At 40.5% G+C, this 19,814-nt stretch overlaps 1 protein-coding gene and 1 non-coding gene across 8 annotated transcripts in view; both read left to right on the top strand.

Moving 5' to 3' along the window:
• Positions 1 to 812: 812 nt before the first annotated feature.
• Positions 813 to 885, top strand: trnam-cau (transfer RNA methionine (anticodon CAU)). Its single transcript has one exon. It is a non-coding gene; the product is annotated as a tRNA-Met (tRNA).
• An 881-nt stretch (positions 886 to 1,766) lies between these two features.
• The window catches only part of LOC133504019 (glypican-5-like), a 68,418-nt gene continuing 50,370 nt past the window's right edge, over positions 1,767 to 19,814 (top strand). For 5 of the 7 annotated variants that reach the window (XR_009795883.1, XM_061826132.1, XM_061826129.1 and 2 more), the window contains exons 1-3: positions 1,767 to 2,054; positions 9,285 to 9,446; positions 18,705 to 19,255. Coding sequence is in view for 6 of the 7 variants with exons in the window: in XM_061826132.1 (XP_061682116.1) it covers positions 1,886 to 2,054; positions 9,285 to 9,446; positions 18,705 to 19,255 (882 nt within the window). In the remaining variant the exon portion in view is untranslated. Of the gene's footprint in view, positions 2,055 to 9,284; positions 9,447 to 18,704; positions 19,256 to 19,814 lie in introns of those variants that run through there. The other 2 variants (XM_061826130.1, XM_061826134.1) reach the window with 2 other exon arrangements.

Genomic DNA, 19,814 nt, shown 5'->3' with positions numbered 1-19,814 from the left:
TGGGTGAATCCGGAAAATTACATTGTCTGATATTTATAACATTCATTAGCAAATTAGTATTTGTTCATCTATAAGCAAACAATTTCTCGCTCTCACGGAGCTGTAACTTCTTTAAGAGGCTCCTCTGTCCTCCACTCCTTACCTGTAATAATGCCAACTGTTTGAACTCGATATGAATATAAAAGAACCCTGTCCACAACCTCATACATTCACACTCCCAACGTCACGATGGCCAAGACCAAAGCCAGAAAAGAGATTGGAGGCCTGCACCAAGCTGGAAATATTATGGCGTCAGGTCGCTATCCGAACAACGAGAGCTCAAACTACGGAATAGTTCAGTGGTTGTGACATCTGGTGGACAACTAAACATAGCAACCTCTAAAGAGATCCCCTAAACTAAAGCACTGGCTTCCTATGAAAGCAATAAAATTTAACAAAACCGGTTATTCAAGTGTTTTGTTCATTCATACCAAATAGAGATTATACCGTCATTACAATACAATATGCAGATGTTTCCCCCATACAGTACTCTAAAATATATTTTAGAATCCAAAGAATAAATGAAAGGCCATGAACCAATGACACACTACAGCTACTGTGAAACATGGCGGTGGAAACATGTTTTGGGCTGGTTTCCTGCAAGGGAACCAGAACTACTGATCCATGTTGAAAAAAAAAAATGACTATGGCCATGTATCGTGAGGTTTTGAGTGAAACCTTCGATCAGCGAGGCTACTGAAAATGTAACCCAGTGTATGGTTTTACGTCTTAAACAAAGCTATGTAATAGTATGTCCGACAAACACGCCACATGCCTCGATAGCGCAGTAGGCAGCGCGTCAGTCTCATAATCTGAAGGTCGTGAGTTCGATCCTCACTCGGGGCATGTCTTTTCTTACTTACGGTATGAGCGATTCAAAGCGTTAGACACTGTGACTGGTTTAGCTGCCAAATTCATTAAATTGTGTCCTGCTAAAACAATACAATGCAAACGTGAGAAAGAATTCAAGAAATACTTATTGTGATATGTCCGTTTTTTTACTGCTTTTTCCCAAGTCATTTTGTGAAGAATAATGCGAATTTCTGAATTAGTAATCATGAAATAGGGAGGCATGGTGGATCAGATGGAAAGTTCATTGTCATAAATTGCCTCTTAGTGTGATTGTGAGTGCGGCTGTTTGTCTCGATGTCCTCTGCGACTGGCTGACAACCAGTTCAGGGTGTACCCCGCCTCCTGCCCGTTGACAGCTGGGATAGGTTCCAGCACTCCCGTGACCCTCGTGAGGATAAGCGTCTAATAAAATGGATGGATAACCATGAAATAATCCAAGTCATAGTAGGTACATAAAATAATGCTATGCCTCAAAGTAAACAGTAGGTGGTGTCATGCTCAAATGTCTCCTTATTAGTGTTTCTATTGAAAAAAACTGAGAAGGGTCGATGTGTGAAGTTAATCAGATGGTTTAATTACTTTTTAATCATATGCGCTCCTTTCATACATGATATAATTTTCTCTGAACAAAAGTAGGAACTATGCTACTGTAGGGCCTACTGTCTTACATTATTAAAAACATTCACAGTTGCGTTTTCCTTAGATTTCTAATAATTTAAGCCACATGCAATTGCAGAACGACATTTTGAACGTGCATGTCAATTATGCAATCAAGTAGTGGGTAAGTTTGAGAGAGAGAGAGAGAGAGAGAGAGAGAGAGAGAGAGAGAGAGAGAGAGAGAGAGAGAGAGAGAGAGAGAGAGAGAGAAACTGACTCCAGGCGGTGTCAGGCTTCACTTACAGTTTTCAATCATAGTTGTGCGCACAGCGAAACCTTGTGTGGTGGCCACCTTTCTCTTGCTTGTTTTTTCTTTATTTCTTACTGAGATGTTGCAATGTTCCGAGCTGTCTTACAAAACGCGGATTTGTGTCGGGTGATTTTCTACTTAGTTCTTACATCTGGTTGTGGATCAGCCAATGCAGACGGCTGTCATGAGGTAAAGACTGCATACATGATGCGCCAAATAGGCCAGGTGGAACTGGTGCCAGAGAATCCCCAAACAGGTCAGTGTGTCTCTTTTATCATAGCAATTATTAGGTCAACATAATGCTGTGTAGGCTTTCATCATTTTATCTTGACACAGCATAAATGTATTCCTTATAAATACTACTCATTCTTTTTAAGATAATCTTGCAGTGAAAATGAGAATGAAAACCAACTCAGAGTTTACAATTTTCCAAATTGAGGGTATCATCACTGTGCTGAGAGGGCAGAACTTCAAAGCGAGAAGCTATTTTGGTTGAAAATGGACATACCGTAAATAGCCTGGGCCATATAGAAAGGACACATTGCTTGTGGTGAAGTGGTTTTCTCACTTTTCAGAACCAAGTTTATATATCAAGTTCTTAACCGATCAGATATCATCTGATTTGTATTATTTGTATATATTCTGTATATGAAGAGTTCAGACATAAAAGCAGATATAAATTTTTGTTGTTTCTGTAGATTCTTTGATTTATATGATATATAAATGGATATATCTGCTTTTGCGTTTGAACTCTTCATATATAGACTGTATAGATATAATGCATACATAAATACACACACACACACACACACACACACACACACACACACACCACACACACACACACACACACCACACACACACACACATATATATATATATATATATATATATATATATATATATATATATATATATATACAGTGAAGAAAATAAGTATTTGAAAACTATGCTATATTGCAATTTCTCCCACTTCGAAATCATGGCGGGGTCTGAAATTTTCATCGGAGGTGCACGTCCACTGTGAGAGAGATAATCTAAAAAGAAAAAAACAGAAATCACAATGTATGATTTTTTCACAATTTATTTGTGTGGTACAGCTGCAAATAAGTATTTCAACACCTGAGAAAACCAATGTTAATATTAGGTACAGTTGGCTTTGTTTGCAATTACAGAGGTCAAACATTTCCTGTAGTTGTTCACCAGGTTTGCACACAGTCCATGAAGGATGTTGGCCCACTCCTCCATGCAGATCTTCTCCAGATCAGACAGGTTTCTGGTATGTCGCTGAGAAACATGGAGTTTCAGCTCCCTTCAAAGATTTTCTATTGGGTTTAGGTCTGGAGACTGGTTAGGCCATGTCAGAACCTTGATATGCTTTTTACAGAGCCACTCTTTGGTTTTCCTGGCTGTGTGCTTTGGGTCATTGTCATGTTGAAAGACCCATCTTAACCCATCTTCAATGCTCTGACAGAGGGAAAGAGGTTGTTTCCCAAAATCTCACAATATATTGCCGCGGTCATCCTCTCCTTAATACAACGCAGTCGTCCTGTCCCATGTGCAGAAAAAACACCCCCAAACATGATGCTACCACCCCCATGCTTCACAGTAGGGATGGTGTTCTTGGGATGGAACTCATCATTCGTCTTCCTCCAAACACAGTTCGTGGAATTATGACAAAAAAGTTCAATTTTGGTGTCATCTGACAACAAAACTTTCTCCCATGACTCCCCTGTGTCATCCAAATGGTCATTGACAAACTTAAGACGAGCCTTGACATGTGCCGGTTTAAGCAGGGGAACCGTCCGTGCAATGCATGCGTCAAACCATGACGTCTTAGTGTCAGTCAACAGTCACCTTGGAAACGGTGGTCCCAACTCTTTTCAGGTCATTGACCAAGTACTGTTGTGTAGTCCTGACCAAGTACTGTTGTGTAGTCCTGGGCTGATTCCTCATCTGTCTAAGGATCAGTGAGATGAGGTGATATCTTGCATGGGGCTCCACTCCGATTGAGATTGACCGTCATGTTTAGCTTCTTCCATTTTCTAATGATTGCTCCAACAGTGGACCTTTTTTCACCAAGCTGCTTAGCCCTTTCCAGCCATGTGGAGTTGTACAATTTTTTCTGTGGTGTCTTTGGACAGCTCTTTGGTCTTGGCCATGTTACAAGTTTGAGTCTTACTGATTGTATGGAGTGGACAGGTGCAGCTAACGACCTCACACAGGTGCATCTGATTCATACATGGAGTGGAGGTGGACTTTTAAAGGTGGACTAATAGGTCTTTGAGGGTCAAAATTCTAGCTGATAGGTGTTCAAATATTTTTTTTGCAGCTCTATCACACAATTAAATCATTAAAAAAAAATCATTCATTGTGATTTCTGTTTTTGTTTTTTCAGATTATCTCTCTCACATTGGACATGCACCAATGATGAAAAAATTTGACCACTCCATGATTTCTAAGCGGGAGAACTTGGAATGTAGCAGGGTGTTCAAATACTTCTTTTCTTCACTGTATATACATATTCCATTAGAGTTATGAAACACGTGTCATTGCAATGACTGTTTGGACTTGTGTCATTGATGTAGGCCAGGAGTATTCAACTAAAATTTAAAAAGGTCCAGATTAAATTTTTTGGTGTAAAAACCAGGAATATTGTTGTGGTATTCAAGAGGCTTAGTTAACCTTGTAAGCCATGCTACCCTGAGAATGCCAGATCTCGTCAGATCTCGCAAGCTAAGGGGGTTTGGCCCTGGTTAGTACATGGATGGGAGACCGCCTGGGAATACCAGGTGCTATAAGCTTCTCTCCCCAGCTAAACGCAGAGGGGTTGCGTCAGGAAGGGCATCCGGCGTAAAAACTGTGCCAAACAAATTTGCGTTCATCTCAGATGACACGCTGTGGCGACCCCTTACGGGACAAGCCGAAAGGAAAAGAAGAACATACATATATATGGTAATTGTGGGAAAAAAGAACTTTGCACTGCTATATTCAATTGCAAAATGATCCAGATGGAGACTTTTGATCACCCAATTAAAATAATCAGATATATAAAAAAAACATTACAACTGCAATGAAATAAAAGTTCATTTTTTTGTTGAGATAAGTCTTGTATGTTTACAATACGCAAGAGTTTTTTTGTATAATTGTATTTATATTTTTTTATATGACATGAGAATTTGTTTGCCATTTTCAATAAATTGCTGATGGATGCCTTTTCATTTCATTTATTGGGACAATTTGAGATTTTAAATTTTGATTTTGTTAAAATGAACATATGTCCAGAACAGTGTGTTTGATTTTATATATTCAATTTTTTTAAGTATGTCCCTTTCTCCATTTTGTGTGCGTGTGTTTGTGCAGGTGCCAGTGCCCATGTTACGTCAGCATTCCACTGTTATAAATATTTACTATACTGTACATAGTAGTACGATTGGAGAAAATTATATTTTTATATATCAGTGGACTACTCCTGGATAAAAAGCTTACATATGTAATGTAATATATTTTTGAATATGCATTTGAAAACTCATTAAAATCCCAAAACCTAATCATCAAATACAATACTCGTAGTAACTGACGGCCTTAGTCAATGAGGCAAAAGACATCATGTCTCATTAAATCATTAATACAGGTTCATAAATGATTCTGCTCATTGAGATACACTCTGTAATTATATAATAATACTATATAACTCCTGCAAAGAATACAAAGGAATACTCTCTCTCTCTCTCTCTCTCTCTCTCTCTCTATATATATATATATATATATATATACCTATAGTAACATGAACAGTATGAAAGCTGAGTCATCTCTTTGAATTATTTTTCAGTTAATGATTCATACTGTAGCATACTATAAAAATGAAATTCTGTTTATTTACATTGTCTAATAAACATTCAAAGGAAAAATGAAGTGATTTGATAGTGATTATGAAACCAAGGATGTGGACTGCATTATGTCACTGAATAGCTGAAGATTGTGTGTCTGCGCTCGTGTGTTTGCATGGTGCATGTGTGTTAGGTCATACATTGGTTACCAGTCCATTCCTCTCATCACTCTCTCCCTTGATCTTAGTCAGCTGCCTGATACTTTGGCAAGGGCACACACAGACAGGCATGCACACGAGCACACATGCACACGCACGTGCACGCACACATAGGCACACGCACATGCACACGTGCATACAACCACACGCACACACGCACACACACACGCACACACATACACAACCACACGCCTCTGAGGACACTGCTTATTTACTTTAATTTCCTGCAGAGCTACGCTGACTGCAACCGTAATCTAAGACAGTGCGACTGTTGCCTTTATCTTCCGTGTTCACTGAGGAATGAGGTCATCAGTGTGCATCCCAAAAAGGAGGCTGACTCCATATACGGTAATGTGATTGTGGTAATAGATTTCTGTTACCGCTATATCACATTGAGTCAAGTTTCCGAATTTTTGACATGTCCTGTTGTCATGTCTAAACAATTGGCTCGGACTGTGGTTCTGATTTTACTCAGAGAGGTTTAAAAAGTACAAATGAATACATTCCTTTTTTATCAGCCTATGAGACATTCTGTAATTACATGGGAATGAAAGTTTACTATTCTTGTAAATGTGCTCCCCCATCCTGAGGCATGTGAAGTTACTGTGGTGGAGGTTTGTGTGTCCTAATGACCTTTGCAGGTAAGGTGTCAGGGTCTTTTTGCCGTGGTAGGGTCACTCATGACAAATAGGTCCGAAGTGAGGGACTCAACAAAGACTAGTTTGATACCCGTTATGATGTGTCAAAAACAGAGGAATACATTTTCCCTTCCCCGGACACTGGTCACTGGGACCTTCCATCCTGGAGGGAGGGCTTGATTGCGAGCGCCTTACGGTAGGCCCATCGTTCTAAGAGAGAACTTTGGTCCTGATTTCCATGGGGTCATATGCAGTATTTTTTGTGTGTGTGTGTGTGTGTGTGTGTGTGTGTCGGGGGATGTAATGTCAGTTGTCTGGCAGGGAAGGAGCCTTAGCTGATGTATAAGGTTGAATGCTCTAAGGGCTTATTTGGCTGTGACAAAACTCCTTTAAACTGGCACAGGCCCCTCACAGGGTTGTTGCTGTTCCAGGTTTTGAGTCCAATGCAATCAGGATGGGCAGGATTGTGACAGAAATTCACACAAACTCAATAAAAAAAACCCTCGTTTTCATGTGGTTGCTGACTATTTATTGGAGCATAACTTTCATCTCTGTAGTTCAGTAATTAAAGGGGAACTACTGCCCCCAACTTTTTGCAACCAGCATAACTAAAAGTTGATGAGATGATTGTTTGAATTAGTGATGGGCACAACACTTCTATTGAGTTTATTGCATCACTTGAATAAGTTCTTTTAAAAGATTCGTTCAAAAGATTTATTCCCAAAATCGCTCAGTTCTTTTTATTAATTCATCCACGTGCTTCCTCATTCCATTATTGATCCATCCCTGAGGTTCACGTTCACTCAACATGTTCACCAAAGGAATATGCATTGTTTTATTCATGTATTGTAGAGTAAGAATGGCCAGGAGATTAAAAACAAAAAACTACAGATGGATTATCACCTACTTATGACGCTCTCTCTTAGCAAGTTCTTGAACGCCTGGTTTTTGTTGTGACTCGTTGAACATTTATGCACAGCAAGCTCAGCTACCAACCATAATGCGATTCCCTGACGTCCAGCTAGGCCCTTGCCAGCTGGCGTGACTTTTTTTGCATTCCACCGATGGACAGCATCGCTGGTAACAGCATCTGACACCTGGGCTTACTGCTCACTCACCTTAGCGTTATTGTCATCTGATTAGTGGAAAATGTCTTTGAGTTTTGAGAAGAGCTACATAAGTTTAATGTATTATTATTATAATGAAAGAAAAATGCTTTAATAATCATATTAGCGACAGATGTGAACAATATGTATGCATACATATGTACATTTATTATTAATTTAATCAATTATTTTAAATATGTGTGCTTGTTTTCATATTTGGCTGACTCAAAATTAGCAATTAGCTTGAAGAAACGGCTGCTAGTGAAAGCTATCCCCGCAAGGACGTCAGGACATCCGGTTAAAATCACGTTTGAGTATGGTCACTGCGTAGTACGTTGTTCCTTCAACAAAGGTTCCCTCATCCATAGCGGGTCACAAATCAAAGAATAACTCTTCAGTTCCTCATTGCCTCAGTTCACTAGTACACCAGTTCACTGAATGAATCCCAAAGCTCACTTAAGTCCCCACCCTGCCTGCATGGCGCTGCCTGACTCTGGCTCATCATTGATCCTTCGCCGACTACTGAATCGTTATTCTACAAGCTCATAATTAATTAGAATATTATGTCTGGAGAGACACTGATGGTGTAGTGGTACACACGCCTGACTTTGTTGGGGGCAGCATGAGATTGATTCCTGCTCAATGATGGTGTCAATATGTGCCCTGCGACTGACTGGTGACCAGTTCATAGTATAGTCCGCCTTTCGCTCAAAGTTAGCTGGGATATGCTCCCACAACCTTAGTGAGGATAAGCGGCTTGGAAAATGGACATTATGTTTGGACTAGTGGGTGCACATACAATGTGTTCTTGCAAAAAATGCTTTGGATTTACTTCCCCTTTAATATTTGTTTTCCTCTTCCACTAATGCTTCTAATTCCATCACTTGTTACTTTATTTTGCTATTGCAGAGTCCTCTCAAATTTTCCATGGTGAAAGCTATCAATTCTAACTAAAGCGCAACCCCCTCTATATTTTTAAAAAATTTCGATGTTTGCAACGATTACTAATTGCCATTACTTGGGATCTTAGTTAAAGATCACAATCTTAGTTAAGCATGCGCGATGTGACCACCGACAGCATCCACAATCTGTTAGAGTAAACACACAATTTTGCATCTTGTATTTGGAATGTATGCGTAAATTGACTGACTTGTGAACACCTTGGGACACACCTGGGAGAGCTGGGAAAAGTGACTGGGAAGAGGGAAGTCTGGGCTTCCCTGCTTAGTCTGCTCCCCGTGTGACTGATCCCAGATAAGCAAAGAAGATGGACAGATGGATTACTAAAATCTTGTCAGACTAGACTAAACAGATGTTTAGTATTCATTATTATTTGTATTTATAGTAAACACAGAAGTTCATAAGTTTAATAATATTTTACTACCTCGCTTTTATAAGAGGCAAAAGCCATAGCAGCTGAAGTAAATGGTTCACAAAGAATTTATGTAATCAGATCTACAATGCATAAATACAGTAATAAAAGCATAATTTTACTATGATCTGTGAATGGTGACTCAAGATCTAGAGCCTGACATTGCTCTGTAATTCCACAGAATGACAAATCTCCATGAACAAAAACACCAAACACAATTTTTTTGTTGAGCCTAATATCCTGTATCAATATTTAGCATTCGTGGTATTTTTGTGACTACAAAAAAAAATGGAATAATACATCTGTTTCTTCATCTACTCAGATAACTCCCTCCAAGTGTGTATCCACTCTGGGCCGGGCTGCTGCACCAGTAAGATGGAGGACAGTTACATGGCTGCTGTTCGCAGTGAGACCCAGCAAAAGATTCGTTCCTACAGCTTTGAGCTGAAATATCTGATTGCTGGACACAGAAAAGCCTACCAAGGTGAGACTGACTTTTGGAGTCAGTGATAAATCAAATATCGTTCTATAATTGTTCTATAGTGCTTGTCCTCATTCTGGCCATGAGTGAGTTGGAGCCTAACCTAACTAATTTGGTGACAAAACAAGAAAACAAACAACCATTCACACGCACAGCCACACTAGTTGACAGTTTATAGTCTTCAATCGTTGGAGCAAAGGGAGAGGAAACCTCAGTACCTGGAGAAAACCCAGCCAATGGGGGGAGAATATTCAAACTCCATACAGGAAACCAAGAGCTAAGATATCAACAGCCAACATCAGAACTGTGAGGCAGACATGCTAACCAATAGGATAGCAAGTTGCACAAAACAATGAATGAATAAGATATATTAATTATCAGGATTTTTTTTCATCCTTTGAATAAACATAAGCATATTTTTGTTTGAATTGATGACACCTGAAACCACAAATCATGTGTCAAGTGACCTCAGTGACAGTGGATTTTGGTGCTTGACCAATTCTGTCAAGTGCTTACAAGCCCTGTGCCCTTCTCCCTTTGTGTGTACGTCATGAAATAGTTTCAGGTTTATGTTGTGAGGCCAGTTTATTTAGTGAGGCGCCACAGTGACATGCCAAACAAACAACTGATGCCCGACGGTCTGACTGAGCAAACTCTCAGGGAGAAGCGAAGAAGAAAACTTTGTTACTATCTTTCTGTGCTTTATATGTCAATTCGCATCTCAGGCTGCAATAATCAGGTTTTGTTCGTGACCGATGAGAGTGCAACGGCCAAAGAATGTTTACATTCAGTGCGTATCCCCACCAAAGTGTTGTTGTCACGGGCAACAGTCGGTCTCTAACTGCCTGCTTTGAATCGGAGAGAGAATACTTTGCTTGTCCACTTGTCTCTCAGCACTATTCACCACTGAGTGTGAGTGTTTGTGAGAGATATGCATGGGGTGCACACATTATTAGAGGGTTAGAGTTGATGAGACTCAGACATGGTAAGCATGTTCTACTCGCTGTTGTCTTTTAAAAAAATATTATTATTTTGACTGCTAGTCTCAGCTCTTTCTTAGAATGAAACTATCGATGGCAAATGGTCATGACATGACAGACATGCTCAGACACAAGGCAGTTGTTAGCAGTACTGCTAATTTCTTAATTGGCTACTCGCATATATTTCCAGCAAAAGCCCCACTAGTTCATGTTTTCACTGCCAATAAGCAACAACACTATTACCACACAAACTGAAGTATACATTGAGATGTGAAGTTCTGTCTGGCCATGGAGTGGAAAAGGTCTCTACTTTTGTTCTGTTGACACGTTTACAGCTTGGGAACCTGGATACTTTTTTTTTTTTTTTTTACCAAAGTAAAGTAAGTGTAAGTTGGAATCTTACACATAATTAGTTACAAAGAGTGTAGATTGTTGAACTTCATTGATAATGCAAAGGCAGTGTAAAATCGAGCTGGCTACACAAACAACCACGACAGACACGCATCTGTGCAATGACAAAGATAAAGACAAGGATTTGAACCTTATATTAAAGACAATTCCTGTGTATCTAATCCAACTATTGTACATGGTAGCAGTGCCAGTCCTTTCTGAGAGAACCTCCTCTAAAACGAGAGATCCGCGCCTCAAATCTGTGACACTTGCTTTCTCAATGGTTTGTTATCTATAACATCAGTAAGTGATCTGAATTGAGATTTTTAAACTTTTGTTTTACATATTTCGATTCAATTGTAAATAGTTATGTTGGAGCTATGTAAAAATATCCATTTATTTTCTGAGCCACTTATCTCAGCCTTTCCCAGCTATCTTTGGCGAGGAGGCGGGGTACATTCGGAACTGGTTGCCAGCCAATCGCAGGGCATATAGAAACGTGTGTATACAGACACCCTGCGGAGGAAACTGATTTTGGGTGCTTGCATCCGCTATCAGCTTAGCTCCTTCAATGGACTAATATAAAGTCCGCATCACTGCGGACGCTGCACCAATCCACCTGTCCACCTGTCGTTCCATTCTTCCCTCAGTCGTTATCAAGACCACAAGACACTTGTTCGCCTAAACTTGCCACAGGATCGCATCCCCGACCTGGAGAGGAGACTCCAACCTTTTCTGACTGAGGACCATGGTCTCAGATTTGGAGGTGCTAATAATTTTCATCCCAGCCACTTCACACTCGGCTGAGAACCACAGATGGCACTCAGAAGCACATCAGCTACCAAAACAAGAGATGGAATACTGAGGCCACCAAACCAGATCCACCCAATGCCTCAGCTGCTCCTACAAATTCTGTCCATAGTTACAAACACAATTGCTGACAAAGGGCACCTGTCATCCTATAGAGAAGAAAAGCTGTACATTGTAATTTCTTATAGAAAATTACAATGCCGATCATGGTGAGCTATTGTTTTAATCGTGATCCATGGGGTCAACCTGGGTATGGGGACCATGTTCGTGACCGTTGCCCTAAACCATTGGTGTCAAACTCATTTTTGTCACGGGTCACATTCTTACTTGTGGTTTCCCTTAGAAGGCTGTTATGGCTGTGAAACCATAAAAATCCTTAACTGCCTCATCATATTTACACATTAAATTTTTTAACTAGTTTTGGAAACAGAAATCAAGGGTAATGGGTTTTTCCAACAATTCTTGTCTGGTAACATAAAAATGCTTGTAATATCTCAACATTATCATTTATGATATGACAATCTGAAATTTTGGTACAGATTTGAACAAAAAGTCATGGAAGTTGATACACATGTTTTGCCCCCGCCGGCCTCATAAAATAATGCGGCGGGCCGGATGTGGCCCCTAGGCCTTGAGTTTGACACCAGTGCCCTAAACAAAGGGTCTGCTAAGGGTTCTAAATGGAATACAATTTACATTTGTAACATGGACTTTAACTCAAAGACTTTCACATTTGATTGTACTGTATCTTGTTGATGTGGCTGGAAATGCCTGGTTAAAAATCAGAATTTGGCTTTTAATTGATTCAATGAATATGGAGTCATCCCAGTTTTCTTCAACCGATTAGCTGAATCACAAAGGAACCTCTCTCTTAAACACACTCATAGCCCACTAAGTAACTGAGACATGCCCACAGCAGTTATAGTCAGGCCCGTTTACACTCTCTCCAGATCCAAATCCCTGTTGTGTAGGCATTCATGGGTGTGCTTGTGAATATGCCGTCTGCATGTCTTTTATCTAGCGCTGTGAAACCCCATTGCCCTGTCTTCCACATCACAGCTGTCATCCAATCACCAAGACAGGAGAGAAGGTCAGATGTCTGGAGGAGTTTTAGCCTTGTCACTTGATGCTGTTTGTGTTTGAGTAACTATTGCCAAGATGTGGGCATGCAAACAAATAAAGGCCAGACGTTCACACCGAGTGCGTGGGCTTTGATCCTTGCCCCTGAAGTCGCAGTTTGGTCTTCATTAATAGCCACTTCTTTTGAGATAAACCCATCTGTGCAGGTAATTCATGAACATAAGATGAATAATGTACAAACTTATAATTAATGTACTGTCTTTGAAATCCAATGATTTGTCTTTTGGCATAACAAATCTCTTATTATGTGGATAGCTTGGTTGGTGCAGCTGTACAACGAGATGTATGTTAACTGAACAATGAAGTAGTGCAAGTCACAGATACAGGGCCGTCAAAAAGTATTAAAAGTATCCTGATTTTTGTTTTTTTGTTTTGCATATCGATCACAACACAAAGGTTTCAGATAATCAAACCAATTTTAATATCACTGAGACACAACTCAAGGAAATACAAAATATAGTTTTCAAATGACAATTCAATATATTACGGCACCCAAAAAAATCTAAACCTTTATGACACTCTGTGAAAATGTAATTGTTACCTTCCACACATTTTTGCTAAGTCACTGTGACTAACCACAAATTTGGCAAAGGTGAGTCTGGAAAAGCTTACACAGCCATTTCCAATGCTTTGGGTCTCCAGCAAACCACTATCAGAGCCATTGTCCACAAATGGAGAAAACTGGGAATAGTGGCGAACCTTCCCAGGAGTGGATGACCAACTAAAATTTTTCCAATAGTGCGATGACGACTCATCCCCGAGATCACAAAAGAGCCTCAAACAACATTTAAAGACCTGCAGGCCTCGCTGGCCTCAGTTAAGGTCAGCGTTCATGACTATACCCTAGGAAAGATACTGGCCTAAAATAGCATCCATGGGAGAGTTCCCAGGCAAAAACCCTTGCTGTGAGCAAAGAATACAAAGGCTCACTTGCCCAAAAACATCTTGATGATCCTCAATACTTTTGAAGAAACATTCTGTGGACTAACAAGTGAAAAATTAAGTTTCTGGAAGGTTTGCGGTTAGATCTGGCGTAGAAATGGAAAAGCATTTGATAAAAAGAACGTTATGCCATCAGTGAAGCAGAGTGGTGGCAGAGGTCTGGGGCTGCTTTTGTGCCTAAGGCACAGGAAAACATGCTGTGATTGATGGAACATTGAATTCCATTATGTACAAGAAAAAAATGAAGGAAAACGTCAGGCCATCATTTTGTGCCCTCAAAATCAAGCGCTCTTGGATCATGAAGCAGGACAATGAAACACACCAGCAAGTCCATCTCTGTGTGGCTAAAAAAAAAAAAAAAGGTTTTGGAGTGGCCAACTCAAAGTCCATATAAAAAACCCAATTGAAATCAGTCACTCACATTTGAAAAATGCACAGGTATCGTCAGTCATGCCACAGATATAATGTTACGGGTGTGGTCCACCAGTCATGCCCGCAGATATTAAGTTCCACAACTTGTGATTAGGGATGGAATTTCAAGACCTTAAAATAATTCACCGAGTTGTTACACCTGAGTATGTAATTGTTACCCAATACCATAATCATAATTTAATACCACTACACAGACTGAGACAGATATTTTTAAACAGGTCAATAGACATTCAATTTCAAACCTGATATTCATAAAATCAAATCATTTTATTTTATCATGATGTAGTGTTATAAACTCACGTAATTTATGGCACTATCTATTGTCAATCCATTGATGAAAGATAGCAGTAGATTATAGAGGGTAAAAGTTTTCAATGTCAAGATAACGCGGTACCACAGGGGAAAATGATATGGACTAATAATAATAATATAATAATATAATAATAATAATAATTTAACATTAGAACTTAGATCAAGTCAAAGTAAATCACAATCTCATACTTATTATAGTTATATAGTGAAACATTATCTGTGTTGTATTCCAGAAATATTTTCAGTGTAACTCAGGGGTGCCCAGATTTTTTCCCTTCAAGATCTACTTTTTCAGTAGCCAGCCTCTCACGATCGACCGGCGGGGTGGGGGTGACAGGGTGCATTGTGCACGCGCGCATTGCCGCGACTGCCGTAAATAGGAGGCCGGCTTGCTAGAATACGCCTTTATGTGCGTGCGTTCGACGTATTGGCCACACCTGAATCAAGCAATGAGGTGGATGATCGTCGAACGTCTTTTGTTTTCGGGGGGCACGCCGTCACACGATGAAACAAAACTGCCTCGCGATCGACGCATTGAGCACCCCTGATGTAACTGAATTTCCTTTGACATGCCTCATGATGTTGATGAGTTTCGACGTAAATGCGCTTGCAGTACATGAAGCACCTCGGAACCTGTGCTTTTGGCATCACTTCCGTACATGCTCAGTATGGTTAACTTGCATATCTTGTTTCTGGGTGTTTCGGAGCTGATTGTTTCGGAGCAGGCTTGTTTTGTTAACGTTTTTGAAACATACAAATTAATTAATGTTCAGACTACACAAAATAAGCAACGTCTTTCAATACCTATTTTTTCTACTCATAAATTTTACACGTGATTTTTCATGTTCGACTGTGCAGATTTGCGAGTGCGATGGCGCGCGGGTGCGAACACGCTCGTCAAATGTGAGTGACTGTGAAATGCTGTGGTGTGACCTTAAAGGGTAGTTCATGCAAGAAAAACCTCCAATATGGTGGAGTTGAAACAATTCTGGAAAGAAGAGTGGGACAAAATTCCTCCAGATTGATGTAAAAGACACATCACCAATTGTCTTAAACACTTGATTTCAGTTATTGCTTCCAAAGATAGCACAACCTGTTATTAGGTTCTGCGGGCAATTACTTTTTCATGGAGGTTCAGAAAAGTTTGGATTTTTTTTCTGTGTACTTTTACAAATGGAATTGTCATTTGAAAACAGCATTTTGCATCCTTTCGTTGTCTGTGAGTGATTACAATTTGTTTGATGATTTGAAACCTTTGTGTGGAATCCATCAATCCATTATCCAGTCCGCTTATCCTCACAAGGGTCACAGGAAAGCTGGAACCTATCCCAGCTAGCGTCGCGCAAAAGGCAAACTACACCCTGAACTATTTACCAATCAGTCACAGGGCAGATAATGACACCATCACTGAGCAGGAATCAATCCCACGCTGCCCACGCCAAAGACAGGCATGTGTACCACTATACCATCAGTGACCCTTTGCAACAGATACAAAAAAACAAAGAAAAGAAAAAAAGAAATTTGGAGGGGGTAAAATTTTCACAGCACTGTAAATAGGGGTCTCTCTCTCCCTTATACCCACACAGTTGTCTGTGTGTGCATGGGGCTGGGGGCTGGAGGGGTGCCAGAATGCCAATAGATTGACATCACCATGTTCAAATGGCAAATTTCAAACATAGACACACACCACTGACGTACTGTCACTGCAGATGGGAGGGAACAGTTCACTCTACTACAACAGATCCTGTGATTGGGCCGATTACCATCTTTTTGTACATATTGCTATGTTGCGGAAATTAGCAACTTGATGGATTAATCGGGAAGCTATTTTGGATTACTGAAAAATTTAGAATGGCCAGCCCACTGCCCTGTGCACGGCTGCCTCCTGCAACAGCTCATCACCTGTGTCTCATTGGCTCTAATTAAGCCTTGTGTGCTGTGCTACTAGTTGTCAGTTCGTTGTATGAGACTGCATGAGTCTGCACGAGTATACAACCTTCTTGTAGTGTATTTGGCTTGTTGCCACAGTCCGTCGTTCCTGTACCACCAGGGCCAAGTCTAGTTAAGTCTTGTTTTTCCTTAGTAATTATTTGACCACTATTTAAATGTTTTTGGACCTTGCCTTTTGCCACCTGATTTTGGGCCTTTTCCTTTGTTAGACTGCTCACCTGTGTATGACATCTGCCTAGAATAAAACCACCCTCGACATCATGTCACTGCCTCGGAGTCCTGCATTTGTCCCATGTTCGAAACAGTAATTGTATGCGGTCACTGCAACATTAGGAAAGAGAAAAAGACGGATTACAACCTGGACTGGTCAGCAAGTCATTAAATGACACATATTGACGAAACAAACACAAAAATATTCAAACTCACACCGCCTACACTTATTTTACAGTCTTCAATTAAGAAAACATGGATGTTAAATTGCAAATTGCTGTTCACAACTGTGGGAGGAGCCTGGGAGCAGAAACCCAACTGATCTATAAAATGTCATTGATTTCCTAAGGTACAGTACATATTGACTCATCACTTCTAGGCATCATGGTGATGTAGTGGGTCTCATATCAATTGTTGGCTCAGCCCCTGATGTGTGGAGTTTGCACCTGTGTTGCATCTTTTTCCATTCTTGGAGCATTTCCTCCCTCCCACATAGCAAAATCATGCATGTTAGGTTAATTGAAGGCTAGACTTTCCCCAAAAGTGTGACTATAAATGTGAGTGATTGCTTTTTTCTCTCTGCCCGGCTATTGACTGGCATCTACCCCAAAGTCAGCCTCAAAAAGTCACCCATGAGCCAAATGAGGAAAAGATGTATAGAAAATAATTAGATGGCTATGTGGGTATTTACTTCCATGATCTGTACTTGCCAAAATTAATTAGATGCACACTAACCAATATTGAGGGGAAAAAGGTTCGAGTTTTATATGAATGGCACTTTTACTGATGAACCTACCAATCGCGATGGGGTATAGAGCTCTTGGGGGCATGATATTGACTGGGTTGACGCAATCAGACAAAGATGTTTCAATGACTGCAGGTTATTGCAGTGTTGCTCTGGAGCATTTTATCAGTAGTTTTGTACACAACTTGCTTACACCAGCATCCATGTTCATCAGCATCTTATTCAGTCATCTTCCGTTCCTCTTATCCTCACAAGGATGGTGGGGGTGTTGGAGCCTATCATAGCTATCTTCGGGCAAGAGGCATGGTACACCATGAAATGCTGGCCTGCCAATCGCAGGGCTCATGGAGACGAACAAACATTTGAAGAGTTTGTTTTCAAAACGAGACATAGGCATTTTTTTCAGATTTACGAAACTCGCGCCAAAATTATCCATTCGGAGCTGGATAATTTTGGCGCGAGTTTCGTAAATCTGAAAAAAATTGCTATGTCTCGTTTTGAAAACAAACTCTTCATTTACACTCACAATCAAACCTAAGGGCAATTTAGACTCTCCAATTAATGCATGTTTTTGGGATGTGGGAGGAAACTGGAGTGTCCGGAAAAATCCACAGAGGCACGGGAGAACATACAAACCCCACACAGGTGGGCCCGGAATTTGAACCCATGTCCTCAGAACTGTGAGGCCAACGCTGTAACCAGTTGCACCGCTGTCCTCCCTGTTTATCTTTTGTGTTTCGAAATTTAAAAAACGTGTTTTTGAAGATTGGGGTTTTAAAAAATGTCTAATTTAGACTACACGCATTGATTTGCACCGAGGGTGTGGCCCAGCGTGAACCACACTCTGCCTCCAGCTGTCCCAAGGTAAATTGAGTTTGAGACCCCTGCATCAGACACACAGTAGACAACTGGTTAGCACATCTGCCCCACATTTTTGCAGACCAGGATTCAAATATCGCTTCACCTGTCTGGACTTTGGTTGATTTCCTCCCACATTCCAAAAACATGCATGGTAGGGTAACTGAAAACTCCAGTTTGCCTGTAGGTGAAAATGTAAGTGTGAATTTTTGTTTTTTTTATGTGTCCTGCGACTGGCTGGCAACTTCAGGGTGTGCAACGCCTCTCGCCCACAGTCAGCTGGAATCAGTTCCAGCATGCCTACAACCCTAGTGAGGATAAGTGATATGGAAAATGGATGGTGTATTAATGAAGTAAACATAAGTAATACATATGACCAAATATGTACTATATATGACACTACTGTACTGTATATGTAATTAGAATGAGGAGTTAGTAGATGCTGTAGATAATTTAACAGCTTGCAATTGCTTTCTCTTCTCTTTTCTCCAGACACCTTTGATTCGCTCGTGTCCTTTACATCTAATTTGACCAGCGCCTTGCTCGATAGCGCCTACTCCAGTCTCGCATCAGACTGTCGACCCCATGTGCTTCAGCTTTTCAATGACATTAATGGTCATCTTTCGGGGGATCCTAACTCCTTTCTGGAAAAAGGAGTTGGGAGTTTCTTCAATGATCTCTTCCCACTTGTCTACCGCCAACTTCTCAACCCTGGTATTGGCCACACGACACCCAAATCTTTTTCTTCTTCTTCCTCAACCAGTTACAAAGATTGCCTACGAATGACACGGCAGGACATCAGTCCATTTGGGCCCCATCCTCAACTCCTGGTCTCCAGCCTTTCTCATGCGCTTGGCGTAGGCCGAACAGTGAGTCGATTGCTAAGATTGGCTGGGGATGTCGTGGATGCAACCGAAAAGGCAACACTATCCAGAGATTGTGGACGGGGCTTAGTAAGGATGCAGTATTGTTCCCATTGCAGGGGTCTGACGTTGATCAGGCCCTGTATTGGACTCTGTGTTAATGTTATGAGAGGATGTCTGGTAAGTTTACCCTTCTATTTATTATTTTTTTTTAACCTGGGGTCATTAATTTATGCAAGTGCTAATAACCAAATTGATTAGTTTTAAATTCTGTATTGGGTCTTGCATACAGTAGCTCCACCCTGAGAGATGTTCATGGTCCTGTTGAGGGAGACATCTTTCATTAAAATGTACACAGGCACCTTTCATTAATACAAATAGTTTGAGTTATTCATTCATTAAAGATTGCTGAAAAAAGTTGGCGATGATGCACAGGCAAGGGAGACAACGTTGGCAACAGGGTATGAATCCATAAATGACCACTGCAAATGTAGCAGTGATTAGAGGCCAGAGGCGAGTGACATAGTCATGCACACCGTCACTGGCGTCCATGAATTTTAAGTACTAAGGAAAAGCTGCTGAAAAAATAAACAAAAAAACGTTTTTTCTGTAGTGAACTTGTTTGATACAAAAGAGCAAATAAGATACAATGTTACGGACAGATGAAACAAAAATAACGCGTTTTCGCAATGCACACAAACCGTATGTTTACAGACTGTGCAATATAGCTCTTGAAGAA

The sequence above is a fragment of the Syngnathoides biaculeatus genome, chromosome 7 (genome assembly GCF_019802595.1).
Source record: "Syngnathoides biaculeatus isolate LvHL_M chromosome 7, ASM1980259v1, whole genome shotgun sequence".
NCBI classification, from domain to species: Eukaryota; Metazoa; Chordata; class Actinopteri; order Syngnathiformes; family Syngnathidae; genus Syngnathoides; species Syngnathoides biaculeatus.
Note: the sequence above shows the minus strand (reverse complement) of the source record. Positions and strands in the feature narration are given on the sequence as shown.